Source organism: Crocodylus porosus, unplaced genomic scaffold (genome assembly GCF_001723895.1).
Source record: "Crocodylus porosus isolate Cpor-Errol unplaced genomic scaffold, CroPor_comp1, whole genome shotgun sequence".
Lineage (NCBI taxonomy): Eukaryota > Metazoa > Chordata > Crocodylia > Crocodylidae > Crocodylus > Crocodylus porosus.
In genome coordinates, this window is record NW_017728931.1 from 127,059,772 (window position 1) to 127,075,892 (window position 16,121).

General features: G+C 40.4%; 1 protein-coding gene across 1 annotated transcript in view; it reads right to left on the reverse strand.

The window, feature by feature from the left end:
* Positions 1–16,121, reverse strand: part of SEMA3C (semaphorin 3C) — a 183,207-nt gene that overhangs the window by 65,425 nt on the left and 101,661 nt on the right. The window contains exons 4-6 of the mRNA XM_019543640.1: positions 15,611–15,673; positions 9,526–9,645; positions 4,682–4,772 (exon numbers count right to left, since the gene is read on the reverse strand). Of these exons, the coding sequence (XP_019399185.1) occupies positions 4,682–4,772; positions 9,526–9,645; positions 15,611–15,673 (274 nt within the window). The remainder of the gene's footprint in view (positions 1–4,681; positions 4,773–9,525; positions 9,646–15,610; positions 15,674–16,121) is intronic.

A 16,121-nucleotide genomic window follows, 5' to 3' on the forward strand; every position in this document is an offset into this window, starting at 1 on the left:
TGCAACCCAACTCTGCTTCATGTGCTGTATTCAGAATGGGAGTGGGGGAAGGGCAGGGAGTGCGTTTAGTCTAGGGGTTCCCTAGCCAGCACTGGAGGGTGGGGTGGGTGAATTGGAGCCATCCCATCTCCATGGGGCGGGGGGGGCGGTCCAACACACCCACTCCACTCCACTCCCCAGTGGTAGCTGAAAAAAACCCAGACCAAACTCTCCCATTCCCCTCTCCCGTTCTGAAAACAGCTTAAGGCTGGGAGGCAGCACAGACACAAGTTAGAGAAGACACTTTGTTTTGAAATGTCTTCACCTGACCCCTCATGCAACGAGGGTTCAGATTTTCACCCAACCAGCCATTTTTAAGTGGTTTTCAGCCATTTACTTTGTTTGGTCACAGCTATAGGCTGCTTTCTGTGGCCAGATCAGGCAAAAATTGTCACTTCTGTCTGTGCCCTTCATGTACCTGTGTAGTACTCAAGACAATGCTTTTCCCTGGGACAATAGGGCTAATCCAATTTAAAATAGGGCTAATTGAAGTTAACTCACATTTAAGTTGCATGTGGAAAGGAGCTATCCTGCTCCCAGGTTCTGATTAATCAGAATCGACTCAAACCAGGCCTTTGTTTTTCAGCCTGAGTATAATTATCTAACTGTGGTGGTTAGAGCACTCATCCATGACTCCTCAACCTACACAAGTGCCCCTACCAGTGCTTTATGCCATGATGCTCCCTTTTGCTCACTCTCTTTCTGGTACTAGGAAGCTTGCGTTCCTATCTGCCCAGTGCCCTAGTTTCACAAAGAGTGGTGGAAAGCTTCCCTACCCAGGCTATTCTCCAGTACGATGGTGAAGACCTGCTCCTGAGAGGTGAGGATATAGACTTCAATCCCCTCAAGACTCCCTCAGTTTAAACTTCAGCAAAGCAAATTTAAAGTAAATCTGCAAAAAATGTCCTAAAAATGCCAGTAGGAAAATTGAACAGGCTGCTTAAGGAAGCTGTAGCATTGCCTTTATTAGAGGTTTCCAAGGCTGGAGAGGTATCTGTATGAGACAGAAAGAGTGAATCTTGCTTCTGTGCAGGGGCGTGTGACTGAGGTCCCTTCCAGCCCTATAATTATATGATTATAACTGTGGCCAGTGGGCTATTGTATAAAATTGTGCACCTCCACCCTTCCCCTCCCTCCAAATGCTTTCTTTTTGGCTATGCTCTTGAGTGAAAGGGACCATGACAGAATTGAGGCACTTTGCTGGCCAGTGCAGACCACTTTCTTTCATGTGTGCAGCCTACCTTAAAGCCAGGTACAGACATTACACATAAACTGGAATAAGTGATTGGAAACTAGTCTAAACCTGTAACAGAACAGAAGTTCAGTGCACATAGACTGGTTTAAAAATGGCAGAACACAGTCTAAGATAGACCAGGATCAATTAGGTATCAGACTGAACTGGTTTAGGTTAGATTGATCTATCAAACTTCTGTACCAGATCTCCTTCTGATTCAATTTAGGGCTTTTTCCTCCAGCATCCCAGGCTGCCTTGCAACCCCCCCCCCCCACTAGTCCCCCTCGCTTGCAGGGAAATGCACTGGAATTTGGCTCATGCCTAGCTCCTTCAGCCAAACGCTCAATGGGTCCCACCCCTGAGCTCTCTATCTGTCAGCCACAGGCAGGATAATGGGAGGAAGGGAGTGGGGCTCACAAGCTGCTGGGTGGAGGTAATGCTGACAGCACACACCACATTTCTTGCCTGGGGCTCTGGTCCATGGAGAGGCAGGAGGCAGCCATGCTCTTGCACTTGCAGGGGCAGTGGCTTCTGCTAGGAATTTGGTGCTGACTTTGGGGCAGGGGAAGGAAAATCCTTTGAGTCTTTCCCAGATCTGCTTCAGTGTACTGTCCCAGAGCTAGGATGCATCCAGGACAGGGGAAGGACAATCTGTGCCCCACTGACCCAGGCCAGGAATGCTGTTGGCAGTGCTGCAGCACTCTAGGATGAACATATGCACATGCAGCACATGTGGTTTGGGGCACTGCAAACCACACATGAATACTCATGGGGACATGCCCAGAGATTTTAAATAGCAATGTGTAGTGTTAAAGGCATTCTGATCAGTTGTGATCTTTTTTCTTTGCAACAGAAAAAAAAAATCTATTATTTTTCCATGGCCAAACAATGGGTGAAAACTAAAAGCTGACATTTTCATAGGGCCACCTTGAGTCTAATGAGGGAGCTTTGAGTCTAAAAAGATTGATAACCATTGGCTGAGACTTCAGTTGGGTAATCCTTATGGAATTCAGTGGGAGTAGGAGGGCTAAACCACCACTTGGCATATAACCTTATATTCCTGGAGCTCTGTATGCACTAGATAATACAAACAACAGAACAAAGAAAATCCTAAGTAAGTTTGATTTACCTGTACCACTACTGTTCTTTACCGTGGCTAAAACTGCAGTGTGTTTGTGCAGCTAACTAAGAGGTTAGAGATCAGATCCAGAATTCAAGAATCTGGAATCAAAAATCTCTGAGTATAGTACAAACATGATGTCTGCAGTGTCCAGAGCTGTTCTTCTATTGAAGAACATGCGCTGTTTAAATGGCAGCTGCATGGGCTGGCATTAAAATCTGGTGCTTGGTATAGTGCTGAGAACATACTGAGTGAGCAGTGGGCAAACAAACAAAATATGACTGAACAGGCCAAATGAATTTAGGATACTATTCAATCATCTAAGTCTACATGCTGTAGCTCTGTCAGTCCCAAGTAAACTCTTTTCACATCTTGCTTTGGAAGCCATTGAGGACTGTGTCATGGAATTAGTAAGGCAATCTTATGGTTGAAGGATACTGTGTTATCATTTGCAAGATGTACATGCACTGGTACAGGTTGGGGGCTGACTGGCTGGGCACCAGCTCTGCAGAAAAGGACCTGGGGTTTACAGTGGGCAATAAGCTGAATATGAGCCAGCAGTGTGCCCTTGTTGCCAGAAGGCTAATGGCATACTGGGCTGTATTGGTAGGTGTGTTGCCAGTAGGTCAAAAAAAGTTATTATTCCCCTCTATTCAACAATGGTGAGGCCACATATGGAGTGCTGTGTTTAGTGTTGCTCCCTCCCCCCCACCCCCCACACACTACAAAAAGGAGGTGTACAAATTGGAGAGAGTCTAGTGGAGGACAACAAAAATGGTGAGGGGGGTTGGGGAACATGGTTTATTATAAGGAAAGACTGAGGGATTTGGTCTTATTTAGTCTAGAGAAGAGGAGACTAAGTGGAGACTTAATTGCAGTCTTCAACTACCTGAAGTGGGGTTCAAAAGAGGATGGAGTTAAGCTGTTCTCAGTGGTGGCAGATGACAGAACAAGGAGCAATGGTTTCAAGTTGCAGCAAGGAAAGTTTAGATTAGACATTAGGAAGAATTTTCTCACTAGGAAGGCTGTAAAACACTGGAACAGGTGACCCAGAGAGGTGGTAGAAAGTTCGTCCTTGCGGGTTTTCAAAACCTAGCTAGACAAAGCTTTGGCTGGGATGATCTAGTTGGGGCTGGTCCTGCTTTGAGCAGGGTTTTGGACTAGATGGTCTCCTGAGGTCCCTTTCAACCCTAATTTTTTATGATTCTATGTGAGGATTTTCCATCACCCATTATGCTATCATTTATATGGCAAAGTAAGTGTAAAATAGGGAGTAAAACAATGATGATAACTCAGAATTTAGAGTCTGATTTTCATTTATGCTATAGCCTCTTTATGTTATTCTATCCATTTTAAATCCTTTATGCTATCAAAATAGTGTCAAATGTCCTGCATCAATGAATAGCTGGCCCATAATGCTTTGCACCTACCTTACAAAATGTAGTATGCAGGACAATGGGAAATCTAGCCTTTGGTGGCATGGCCTGTAATCTAGTTCGCTGGCCACTGGAGAATGGGTAGGTTGAAGTAAGTATTCACTCATTATGTACTCTAGGTGCCAAGTGTTCTGCTCCTTTCATTGACCTATAGGTGAAATTCAGCCCTTTGACTGGGCTCCAAAAGACCTATGATCCCTTATTTTTTGACTAAGACTATAAGTAGGTCTTAAGTGGGAAGCAGGTATTGTGCTGGGCCTTTAAGCAAGGGCAAAGAGTGAGTGCTGTACCAGACAATTCAATGGTAGGTGCAAGGTACATTAACTATTGTACTCACTGCCCTTCTATATGGAAATTAATTGATAATGTCATAGCCATTGTTCATGACAATTAAACAAAGGCAACCATAGATGGTGGCAATAATTGGTGGGCTCAATGGCAAAGGCAACAAAAATAAAATTCAAAATGACTGGAAGGATGCTGGGTTGAAGTGATTAAATGAGTTCCAAGAAATGGCCATAATGCACGAGCAGGTGTTAAAATCACAAAGTGTTTATAAATGAAAATGTTGGATGAAGTGATAGGAAGTTGAAACTATTCCTGTAAAAATGTGCAAAATGGAAGGGGGGTGACCTCAAATTCTCTGGTCCTCCCTCTTCAGTGCTGGCCTCTGTATTTTCTTCACATATCCATGTGTAGCTTCAGGTAGACTTGCTAAAGGATTCTATCTGACAATATAAAGAAAGTGGTTTCCTTCTCATTTGCCTAGTTGGTTTTAGCATCATCATCATTTCATACCGTACAGGTTATTAATGATTTAAGCATCCAGAATCCTTGGCTATTTTTACTTACTGATCATAACAGATACTGTGTTCACATTAGGATTGAAAGAGCAGCGTCCTTTTCCCGATTCACACTTAGAGTCGATCTTGAAGACTTGCTCCTGTAATATAGACACATACATCATGTTGAATTCTAAGAAAGTTTTGGAAATTAAAATTCATTCCTCAAGGAGTTTTTGTTTTGACTTTTTCAACTAACAGTCTCAATAATGCTCAGCGTTGTTGTTGGATTAATTTCACACCATGTAATAAAACTGTTACGATTAGTTTTCATTACTATTTTAGAATATATATTTTTATTTATGCCTGATTAACTTTCACTCATTTCAAATTCTAGGACTTTCTTAGATGTAAGCAGTTTCTACCTACTTTTTTTGAGTTATGTTATCTGAAAAAAACAACACCAAGTTTATTTGTATGTAACAATGTCACAGTGGTTTTGTTCCTGTACTCATTGGACAAGTGCATTTATGCCAGCTGAAATTTACTGCACTGTTATTTACTGTGCAGTAAATGGAATGGGCTGGCATCTACATGTGCAGGCATTAAAGTACATTAATGCTGTGTGGTCTGAGTTGGGTCCAAAGTCAGTCCTAAGTCAGTGCACACACTATGCAGGTATCAAATCTTTGCTCAAGTTGGTGTAATTGCCATATTTACTGTGCAGTATGAGTGTGCATGTGTAGACGTGTGCCCACACTGTGCAGTAATTTTGGTTACTGCACAGTAAACGCACATGTGTAGACGTGTCTAGTGAATATCTGCTGATAATTAACTATATTTCAGCTAAACACATTTGCAGTATAACTTCCCTCTGAATAACTCCCATAAAAATTTCGCTAGATCTTTGCAAGCCCCTCAGTCATACAAAAGAAATCCTAAAGTATGGTCATCCACTTGAGAGCATAATTTTTTGTTTTACACTCAACATCATAATAGTAGATGTTTTCTCAATATAAAAAAAATGGTGGATGTCTCTTACTGTGGTAAGAGACTTAGGAAACATGATTAGATGATGTATGATTTTTGTATATGCTCCACACAATAGTTTAATTTAAAATGGGTGAGGTGCTTGGAAGAGAGTGCCTTGAACAAAGACAGTCTGTTCTAGCTCCGCAATTTCTGATTCTATTACAGCGTAAAACATAGTTCTCAAAAGCTCATAAGAAAACCAATACAAATGAGGTTTACATGATGTTGATCTCATTTCAGTGGAAACTAGATGGGGCCAGAAATTCATTACATCCTCTTTTGCTAATAAGACAAATCATCCTGTTACTGGTGTTTTCTCTTATTAGTGAGACAGGATGTAAAGAGGATGTTGTGGCAATACAAACCATTTATTGTTACTTTATGTTTATATTTTTTATTATTTTAATTCCATTTTAATTTAATTCTATACAGCTTTATCTATCCATCCCATTACTTATATCCACTAAATACTTTAATTATGAATGCATCTCTTTATTTTCACAGTGTTTTATTGAATATGCAGTTTGATATGTATTCCTATGTGCTATATATATGTATGTATGTGTGTGTGTGTGTGTGTGTGTGTATATATTTTTTTTTTTTTTGAAATATGATATTGCTATTTTTCCTTATTGCATGTTCAATAATTACACATTTAACGAATGTACTGGCAGAACCACTAGAACCATATTAATTTTGTATATTCATGAAACTAATTTTTGCTAATTTATAATTCATTCACATAACTGCTATTTGGTGCTTCTTGCAGATACTCTGGCACAAGGGCATACTTGGTTCAGTTAACAGTACTCAGATTGTGCAGTTCATTAACTGCTGTTCCTCACTCACTTGAAGAGAAGAGCCCAAACAAGGTCTTTATTTTATGAAGTCAAGAGGAGCATTTTTTCCTGGTTTGCAAAGGGCAATTTCCATTAGTTCAGTTGCCAAGATACAGGATCAGAAGATGAAGCAAAAAAAATTTTTTTACAAACTTTACTTCAGAGAAGAGGATTTAACTAAAGATGGCAAAGTTGTGCTTCTCCACTATGGATGCCCTCTTAGCAAAATTGTGCAGCAGCCAAGAGAAAAAACAGATCTGCTAGGCTCTGGTTCTGACTGTCATGCTGAATGGTTCTTTATATAACCTCCAGGGACAAAACAGTCATGCTTCTTTAAAACAGCAATTTTACACCTGTGAAAATTGCATCACATTTGTAGGCAACACTGACATATATGAGATGAAATAAGAACATCTACTGTTTTTGAAAAGTTAAAAAAGGCAATTTCTCACTAGTTCTCCCAGCACTTTATAATCCCTCACTCTCCTCTCCTAATTAGGCCTGCTTGCGTATATGCAATAGACATGAAGGGATTTATTTTATTTGAGATCTGTACTCTGTGCTATTGTTGGTCTGTGCAGTAATAACTTTGCAAGCACAATGCCTACAGTCAAGTGTCTGACAGACTCCAGACATCGGAAACAGCAGTTTATTTAATCAATTGATCATAGGCATGCACTTACAAAGACAGGCTAAATGAAACCAATTTTGTTCTTCCCAGATACATGTCCCTATTTCTAACTTAAGAATCTTAACATCTTGCTTCATCTAGAACAGTCTTATTTCTCTTTAAAAGTTAAATCACAGCTATGACAAAATTTTAAAAAACCCAGTGACCTTCAAAATGGCTATAGGATATGGCCGTAGCACTCATGTTTTCTTTTTTATTGAAGGATATTATATTGATTCTTTCCCAAATAAGAACATTTTCAACTTGGAATTTAATTTCCTGATAAAAATTAATGCAGATTAATATAATTAGGATAAAGTAACTGAGAGTTCCTGAGTTGAGAGCAGGGGAACAGAATGCTTCTAGTGCCAAGAGAAATGGATTACTCTGTGATGGGGGGGAAGGATATACTCATTCCACTGCTCTGTGCGCCTGTGTTTCTGTATGCAGAGTCCAGAAACCCCAGTGATGAAAAACTCCACTATGAGTTGGACTGCAGTGATTCAGCCCGCAAGGGGCCCGAGACCTAGTTGGTGCTCTTTCCAAAATGGTTGGGATCTCTCCAAGTAGGGTGGCCAGGAGAGGCACTTATTTATCATCCTTCCTGGCAGTCCCTATTTCTAGGCTGGGTCCTGGCCAGAATGTACAATACAATCCTACTCCCATTAAAATCAGTGGTCAGGCTGATCATAGTCTTGAAACCTGAAGTCCTCCTGCTACAATCCCAATAATGCATTTCAAGCTACCTTCCCATGGCTGTAAAATTCCAGGTTAGCACCATCTGCTCTTCCTCTTCAACACAACTGCTTCCCCATGTTCTAAAAAACATGTGAACTTTACTGTGCCTGCAGACGTAAATCTGAGCCAGATACCACAGCAGAGTCAGAACTCAGACAAGTGCTTTCTTTTCTCATTCTGCCTGTCCAATTTATTACCTATTTGTATTTGCAACGAAACAAACATTTCATATATGAATCACGAACCCTGGAAAATATATTTATGAAACATCTGGGACTTTACATGTTTAGCCAACATATTGAAACAGAAGGCAGACAAAGTAGCTCAGGTAATAGTTCAAGAGGCTGCTCTTCTGAAGAAATGTTTTGGCCATTCACTATATTATACAGTAAGTGGTGAATGATTTCAATTGTGGGGCAAGTAATATCTAGTCAGCCAAGTGAGGCCTGTGATATGTAGTATCAGAGTTAACTGATTTAGGTCAAATCAGTTTATGGAATTTCTGTTCCAGACCCCTTCCTGGTTCAAGTTAATTCACAGTCCCCCAGCATCCCAGCATGTTTTGCAGCTCTGGGCTGGGCTGTGCTGTCTGCTCAAGAAGAGCAGGATTGGCCCCATCCCTCTTGTTTCTAGCTGGAGCTTTGAGAGGTAAAGAGACCCCATGACCCCCACCCCCTCCACTCCAATGGAGAAAAGTCTGGTAGGGGCTGCTCCACCTCACTAGGCAGATCAGGCTGCATCCCCAGATGGGTTTCCCACTCCACCCCCTTGCCAGCCAGATCTCAATGCTCTGGCTAGAAACCAAAGGGGCGGGGCCAATCCTGCTCTTCTTGAGCAGACAGCATAGCACAGCCCAGGGCTGCAAAGCATGCTGGGATGCTGGGGGACTGTGAGTTAACTTGAACCAGGAAGTGGTCTGGGACAGAAGTTCCATAAACTGGTTTGACCTAAATCAGTTAACTCTGATACTACATTCAATCAGGTTTATCTTAAACTAGTTTTGGCTATTTTGAAATGTGCACTGCTTTATGTGCACTGCACTTCTGTTCTGTTACAGGTTTAAATCCGTTTCTGATCATTTAAACTGCTTTATGTGTAACTCATGTCTATAGCCCAAATGAAAGTTTTACAGAAATAGGAATTGCAGCCTAAGGACTTTAGGTTTCAGACCCACAGATACCTACATCTGGCCTGACCTTCATGGGTAGTCAATCTCATCAAATAAGTGCTTGAACAACTGAGGCCTACATTCAAGCATTTCCCTCCCCACCTCAACTGGCTCCTTTTCTCTCCAAAGTTTTCCTAAAATTTCGTATCATTAACAAGAACTGAATTAACAAGTTTAAAAAAAATGCATGTTTGTTCCGTTTGTTTTTCTTTGAGACAAATTCTGTGAAAAGATTTTCCAACATTTTCACAGTTATGTTTCTTAGTAAGCACTGAAAATGGAAACAGAAGTGTCAGTAAACTATGAAAATGGCTGTATTTATGCTATATCTATGTTAAACCAATGCCAAAAGATCTCTAGTCCTGGTTTTACAGACTCAAAGATTGAACGAAATTTGAGTAACTACATTTGTTCAACAACAATAACATCTACACAGAAATAATAGAAGAATAATTTACAAAACTTACCTCAGATCTGCGCCCTCTATTGACATATGTACATACTGGGCTGAAGGCACCACTGCCACATACATACAGATGTGTGCGATTGAAGGTCTGAATCACGCGCACAAAATTTCCACAGCCATGCTGTTGGGGGAGAAAAAGATTTACTAAACATTCAGACAACTCTTGTTAAATGTGAGTGTGCTAAGGGTTATGAATAGCTGGTAGTGTTCAACTTATTTGTTAAAATATGCTTGTTGTAGTTAGTCACGTTGATTAAGATGAAGTCCCTCATTTTATCTTTGTAATTCCTTGTACTAAGCCAAATCCTTGATTTCTTCCTAGGATTTTCCATCAAGAGCTTCATATAAAGGTTCTTGGTGGGCACTAGAGGAGGGACACAGTGCTCTTGTTCTCACCTGAGGATTGTCATAGCTTCTATGGACAGGGCATTTTAGCTAGCGGCCTTTTCCCCCAGCCTGGTCTACTCTTAGGATACCCATGACTGGGCCAGGAGAAGTATGCAGTGTGAAGAGATAAATCTTCCTATGCTGTTTTTCCATAGCTTGTCCCCCTTGCTCAGAGAGCCACAACATTTCAACAGTATTTGGGGTTATCCACTTAAGGAACCTGATCATTTACTATATAGGCTTTGGGGTAACTTCAATTGCTCTAGATAGGAGCCATCCATATGTTGCATGGGAAGAATGAGGCCCCTTTGAGAAGCAGGCATTTCTCCTTAGTCTTCAGTGCCTTCAACGAAGTCTCTGAAAAAATGCCTCTTCCCCTTTTACAGATTTTCTCTTAAACACCAGCAATTCTGAGATGGAGGAGGTTTGGGGTGGGGGGGACGGCTCCCACAGGCCATATAATTTCTCTAGACAGTTTCCCTCCAAAATATTGAGTCTGAGTTGCTCATAACACAAGCAATCTCCCATGGATATGAAATGCTGCCACACACTGAAAACCTGCTTTTCCATTTTCAAAGCAGTGTACACAAAGAAAATGTAAACCAAAGGTCGATATTACTCAGTATTCACTCCCAATCTCCTCCTAACATGCCCTTCCCTTCAATCTTCCTTTCTTGACACTGATCAGCTGCTGCTTCATTTTAGGTTATACACACAGATGTTTCTTCTCTAGAATTTCACTTATCAGGAGCCTGGCCCTGCCTTCATGTTCAACCACACAATGTCCGCTGAAGTCAGTAAGAGTTGTATGTGTGTAATAAGCTCAGAGAAGCAACCGAGGCCATCCATCACTCGCCTTCCAGTCAATGGAGTTAATCCTTCCTCAATAAACTCTATGTTTTATTTATCTCTGCAGACATTCGCATTTTCTATTCAATCTATAATGGCGCTGTGGTATGACACCTGTTTATAAAAGCACCTGAAAAGTGGCTATGCAACTGTTGGCAGTTCCACATTAGCAAAAAGATGCTTCCTCATTAAGAAACCTGGGCAGCATAGAAACGTGTTAACTCATCACATTAGATGGGCTATTTTCTGAGTGCCTGGTCAAAAATGCAGTATTTTCCTAGAGCTGAAGAGTTTTCCTGGAGTCCTTCTTTTTCTCTACATTCAGTAATCACTGTTGTGCTCAAAAATAGATTTGCTTCAGGGTAATACACTCAAAATCAAAGTCAGCTCCATGCAGGAAATGGTTATTTATCCTTTGGGCAGAGAAAAAGTAAAGGACTAACCAAAGATGTACACCTAGCCCACACATACTATGTAACCTCAAGCCAGAGGGAAGAATGCTGCTTTTATGTCTACTCTGTGAGGTGACAGGAGGATTTTCTGGCTCAGGTTATAAAATTTGGCTTTGTATCAGTGTTCTTAGATGTTAATGCTTGTCTCACTGGCTGGGGCCAGCAAGATAGACGGAAACTTTCTTTTGATCCCCTGCCCATATCTAACGTTTTCCAGTGTTCTGCCACTGAACTCTCTATCGTTTGATAAATGATTAATTTGGCACTTCTTCAGTCCCAACCATACCAAGGCAGGGCATTGTAACTGCACACCTTTAAAAGAAATAGCTAAATAAATCAATAACGTTTTGCAATCTAAAGAAATTCACTGGCTTTTATCTTTCAATATCTTATTTGCCCTTTCCTGCTCTTGTGCTCCTTTTTAAAAAAATCAGACTTGTTTGAGATTAGACGGTAGCACAAAAGACAGCACTAGGTAGGAATGCAAACAATCTGTTTGTCAAGGCTGATAATTGTTCAGCATCATCTCATGTGTTCCTGAGCATGTCTCTGGCAGTTCATATCAGTAGTCAGACAATCAGAGTGAAGCTTTGGGACTCTTAATCTCCTTTGACAAGAATTACACTTGACTGTTTTCATCATACACAGCTGATTGTGTGAAGTGCTACATTTTTCTAACATCTCCTTCTACATTTCTCTTTTGATCTTCAGTGTACTCGGCTAAGTGCAAACTTGTTTATCATTTACTTCCAGTGACATGAATTTGACTTTTATTCTAATATACCTGACAGAATATTTTTAATCACCAGTCTTAATTCTTCCTCCACTTCCACCAGATCATTAGGATTTAAATCATAACACAGGCTACTAAAATTGAATTATACATGGCAAATTCTAGTATTGTTTTTTCCCCCATTGGTTTTGATGATTGATTTTTAGAATAAACCCATCACTAACTTCAACAGAATGAAGATCTATCCCTTTAAATTGTTTTATTTAGCATTTTAAGACTTATTAACCCATAAGGATACATATTGTTAGGGTCAATGTTTCTAACTGTTCTGACACATTCACAGAAGTTTAGGGCTGGAAGGGACCTCGTGAAATCATTGGGTCCAGCCCCTTCGCTCTAGGCAGAAAAGACTGCTGGGGTCAAATAATGCCAGGATGGTATGCACCCAGTCTCCCTTTGAAGAGCTCCAGGGTAGGTGCCTGCACCACCCCACTGGAGGTCTATTCCAGCATCTGGTCACACGAACCATAAAGAAGTTTTTCCTTATATTCAGTCTGAACCCTTCTTCTAGGAGTTTATGACTTCCTCCTGGTTTTCTCCTGCAGTGCTTTGGTGAATAGTTGTTCACCTAGCCCCTGATGCTCTCCACTGAAATATTTGTAAGCTGCCACCAAATCCCCCTGAAGTCTTCTCTTTTCTAGGCTGAACAGTCCCATATCTGTCAGCCTTTCCTCATATGGCTTGCTCTTCAAGCCGCTAACCACATGGGTAGCTCTTCTCTGAACTCTCTCAAGCTTTTCCACATCCTTCTTGAAGTGTGGTGCCCAGAAGTGGACACAGTGCTCCAGCTGAGTTAAGTTTCTATTCTTGTGTCTGTTATTTTTTATGTACTCTGAACTTCAGGTACAAAAACGTAGCTGAAATTTTATCTGGGTGCAAATGGAAGTCTTAAAGTATTTAAGCTACAAGATTGAACCTGTAATTAAATACATCAACAAGTATTTTTAGGTGTAAAAAAGTGGCTATGCTTAGAAATGTGGCCCTCAGTGCTAAAGCACCTCAAGATGCTGCGGCTGAAGAAAAGCTATAGAAGTTTAACTCTTGAGAAATCAAATTTAAAGAAGCTTCTTGAGGAACAGGGCAGGGAGAGATTTATTAGGGTCCCCTCCCTCTTCCCCTTTAATACGGCACATATTTTAGATATTGCCACTTGGCCAAAGCTCCCACATTCAGATGTATTCTTGCTACAAAACGAACAAGCAAACAAACACCAACAACAGTCACTGTATTTTTGGAGGCCTGAAAAAGACAGATGGGATTTCTATATTAAAAACTACAGTAAAACCCAGTACTTAAACCATCTTATAACCCTCAGTTCAAATGTGATCACCTACTACTCTCCATGTTGTATGTTCTATGTTTCATGCAATTTAACAAACTACTAGATCCAGGTTTTTACATGCTGTAGTACTAATGACATCAAGAAGTATTCTAGCATAGTTGGCTATACAGACTCCTTTAGAAAATCCACATTTTTCATTGTGATAACTATCTGGAAAGGGAACGCGAATATGCTGCCATAACAACCTTAATTTAATTATTTTTAAAGAATCATTCTATTGTCATGGAGCACTGGATTAAATTATTTTCCAAGGTTTTATAGCAAAGTCTACATTATGCTTCAGCAGTCAAACATTGTGTTTTCCTTTTTGGTAAATCAAAATTACATTGAATGAGAGTAGATGTAGAAAAGACATAAATCTACTGTAATATGTATTTTGTTGACTTATTGTAATATGAAAGTACCTGAAACTAGAATTTCATGTCACTAGCCATGGATAACTGACTTGAAGAAATGGCCAGTTAATAAAATCAAATCACTGGGTCTGCTCCAGATCTCTTTGAAACAAAGGGAAGTTGTCTTACTTCATAAATGGATCATGCTTATTATTTCCAAAAGCATATTATACTCATGGTTACATGTCTAGGTATGATCCTGGATGTACACAAGTATGATGGCATGACTTGAAGACCATTCCAATTACTGGAAAGGCTCCCTTTGATTTCACTTATCTTTGGATCAAAACCAGAATGAAAAGAAGAAATGACTAGCTTTCTCTGAAAGAGGGCTACTGAGAAAATTATAATGTTTCAGATTAGAAACTTTAATGCTTAAACATCTTTTTTCTGGAAAAACAATTGTGCCTGAAGACATGATATAATGGAAAACTGGATCATTTCATTTTAAAAGGGGTAAAAGGTATGGCGCTGCTCCATTGACTAACAGTGATAAGAATAATAAATTTTGTTTACAAGTAAATACTCTATTTTTTACCACTTAAAATTTGTACATCTGTATGAAAAGTGCAAGTTTATATAGACCTTGGTATCTGACCTTGTAATTCGATCATTCTGGGAGGCATCTCTATACAAACATTTCCCTACTGAAGCCAGGATCTGCACACACCTGACTGCAGAACTTCTGCCTTAGTTTACAACTGCTAAATATGGAACCGATGGAAGACCTATATATCATTGGTTTTAATTTACATATGTAATTATAGTGGCAAAGTACAAAGAGTCATAAAGCCTGAGGATGAATTGATTCAGTCTTTGCATGTTAATCTAAGCTGCAAAGATTGAATCAATAAGCAAATAAACAAACATTCACTTTTGATTCAGGAAATGCGGTCGCATGCCTCCAATGGCTTAAGCAAGAAGATGGGGAGGAGGGTGCTAGAGCACGGTTCTCTGGCAGGGCAGCTCTGTACTTGGGGGAAGGGAAGTTTAACCCTGTCCCTGACCCCAGGTCCCTGGGTGGGGTTTGCCTGGTGGGGCAGTGAGCCAGCCCTCACTGCTCCAGCTAGGAAGCAGAGGGGTGGGGCCAGCCCTGCTCTCTGGAGCAGACAGCATAGCCCAGCTTATCACTGCAAAGCATATTGGGATACTGGGGGACTGTGATTTAATTTGAACCAGGAAGGGGACAGAAGTGTCATAAACTGGTTTGACCTAAATTAGTTAAGTCTGTTAATATATTCAACTGAGTTTATCTTAAACCAGTTTCAGCCATTTTGAAACTGGTTTATGTGCACTGAACATCTGTTCTGTTACCAGTTTAAACCAGTTTCTGATCACTTAAACTAGTTTATGTGTGGCTTCTGTCCCTAGCCAGTGTGTCACATTTACCTGGTTTAATGAAATAACGTTAATTCTCAGATTTTTTTACAGAAATCATAAAGAAAGTTTTATGGCCAATGTTGTGTGTGGCTGGAAAATGAGGATAATCACTACCAGTTTGCAAATAATCTTTCAAAGAGAAGACCATATACTGACAGCTGGTCCACACACTTCAATGATCATTAGTTTAGCAGTCCACAATATGCTTCTGAACAGACATATCCACTATTAATGAAATCCATCACTAAAAACATAAATCATAGATCAAGTAGTCAGAATAAGCAGTACATTTTTTCCAGTTGTCACACACTGAACAATATACCATGCAAATATACTTATTTTTGAAATTTTCACTTTATCAAATTTTGCCTGAGGAACATTTAAAAAGAAAAACAAACACCCCTTGGATTTTGTTTTTGGCTGTTCTCAAGGTGCTCTGACTTAATTGCCAAATATCTAATTGTTGTGAGTGTTTGTATTTAACTTACTGTAGGATCTTTGCCAGCCATTTTGCACTCTTCAACTTTGTTTGCTGATGCTGGCCAGAAAATCTGTTTGGAAAATAAAATAAAATAATATTAGTTTCATAGTTTCATAGTTAGTAGGGTTGGAAGGGACCTGAGCAGATCATCTATCTGACCCTGCCATGGCAAGAAAGAGTACTGGGGTCAAATGACCCCAGCGAGGTGATTGTCCAGCCTTGTCTTAAAGACCCCCAGGGTAGGAGCCAGTCGCACTTCGCTTGGAAGTTGGTTCCAGATCCTAGCCACCCTGACTGTGAAGTAGTGCCTCCTGATGTCTAATCTGAATTTACCCTCTGCCAGCTTGTGACTATTATTTCTAGTCACTCCTGGCAGTGCTCAGGGGAACAGGGACTTCCCCAGTGCCTGCTGATCCCCTCTGACTAGTTTATAACAGGCCACTAAATCCCCCCTCAGCCTTCTCTTGTGGAGGCTGAACAGGTTCAGGTCCCGTAGCCTCTCCTCATAGGGCCTGCCC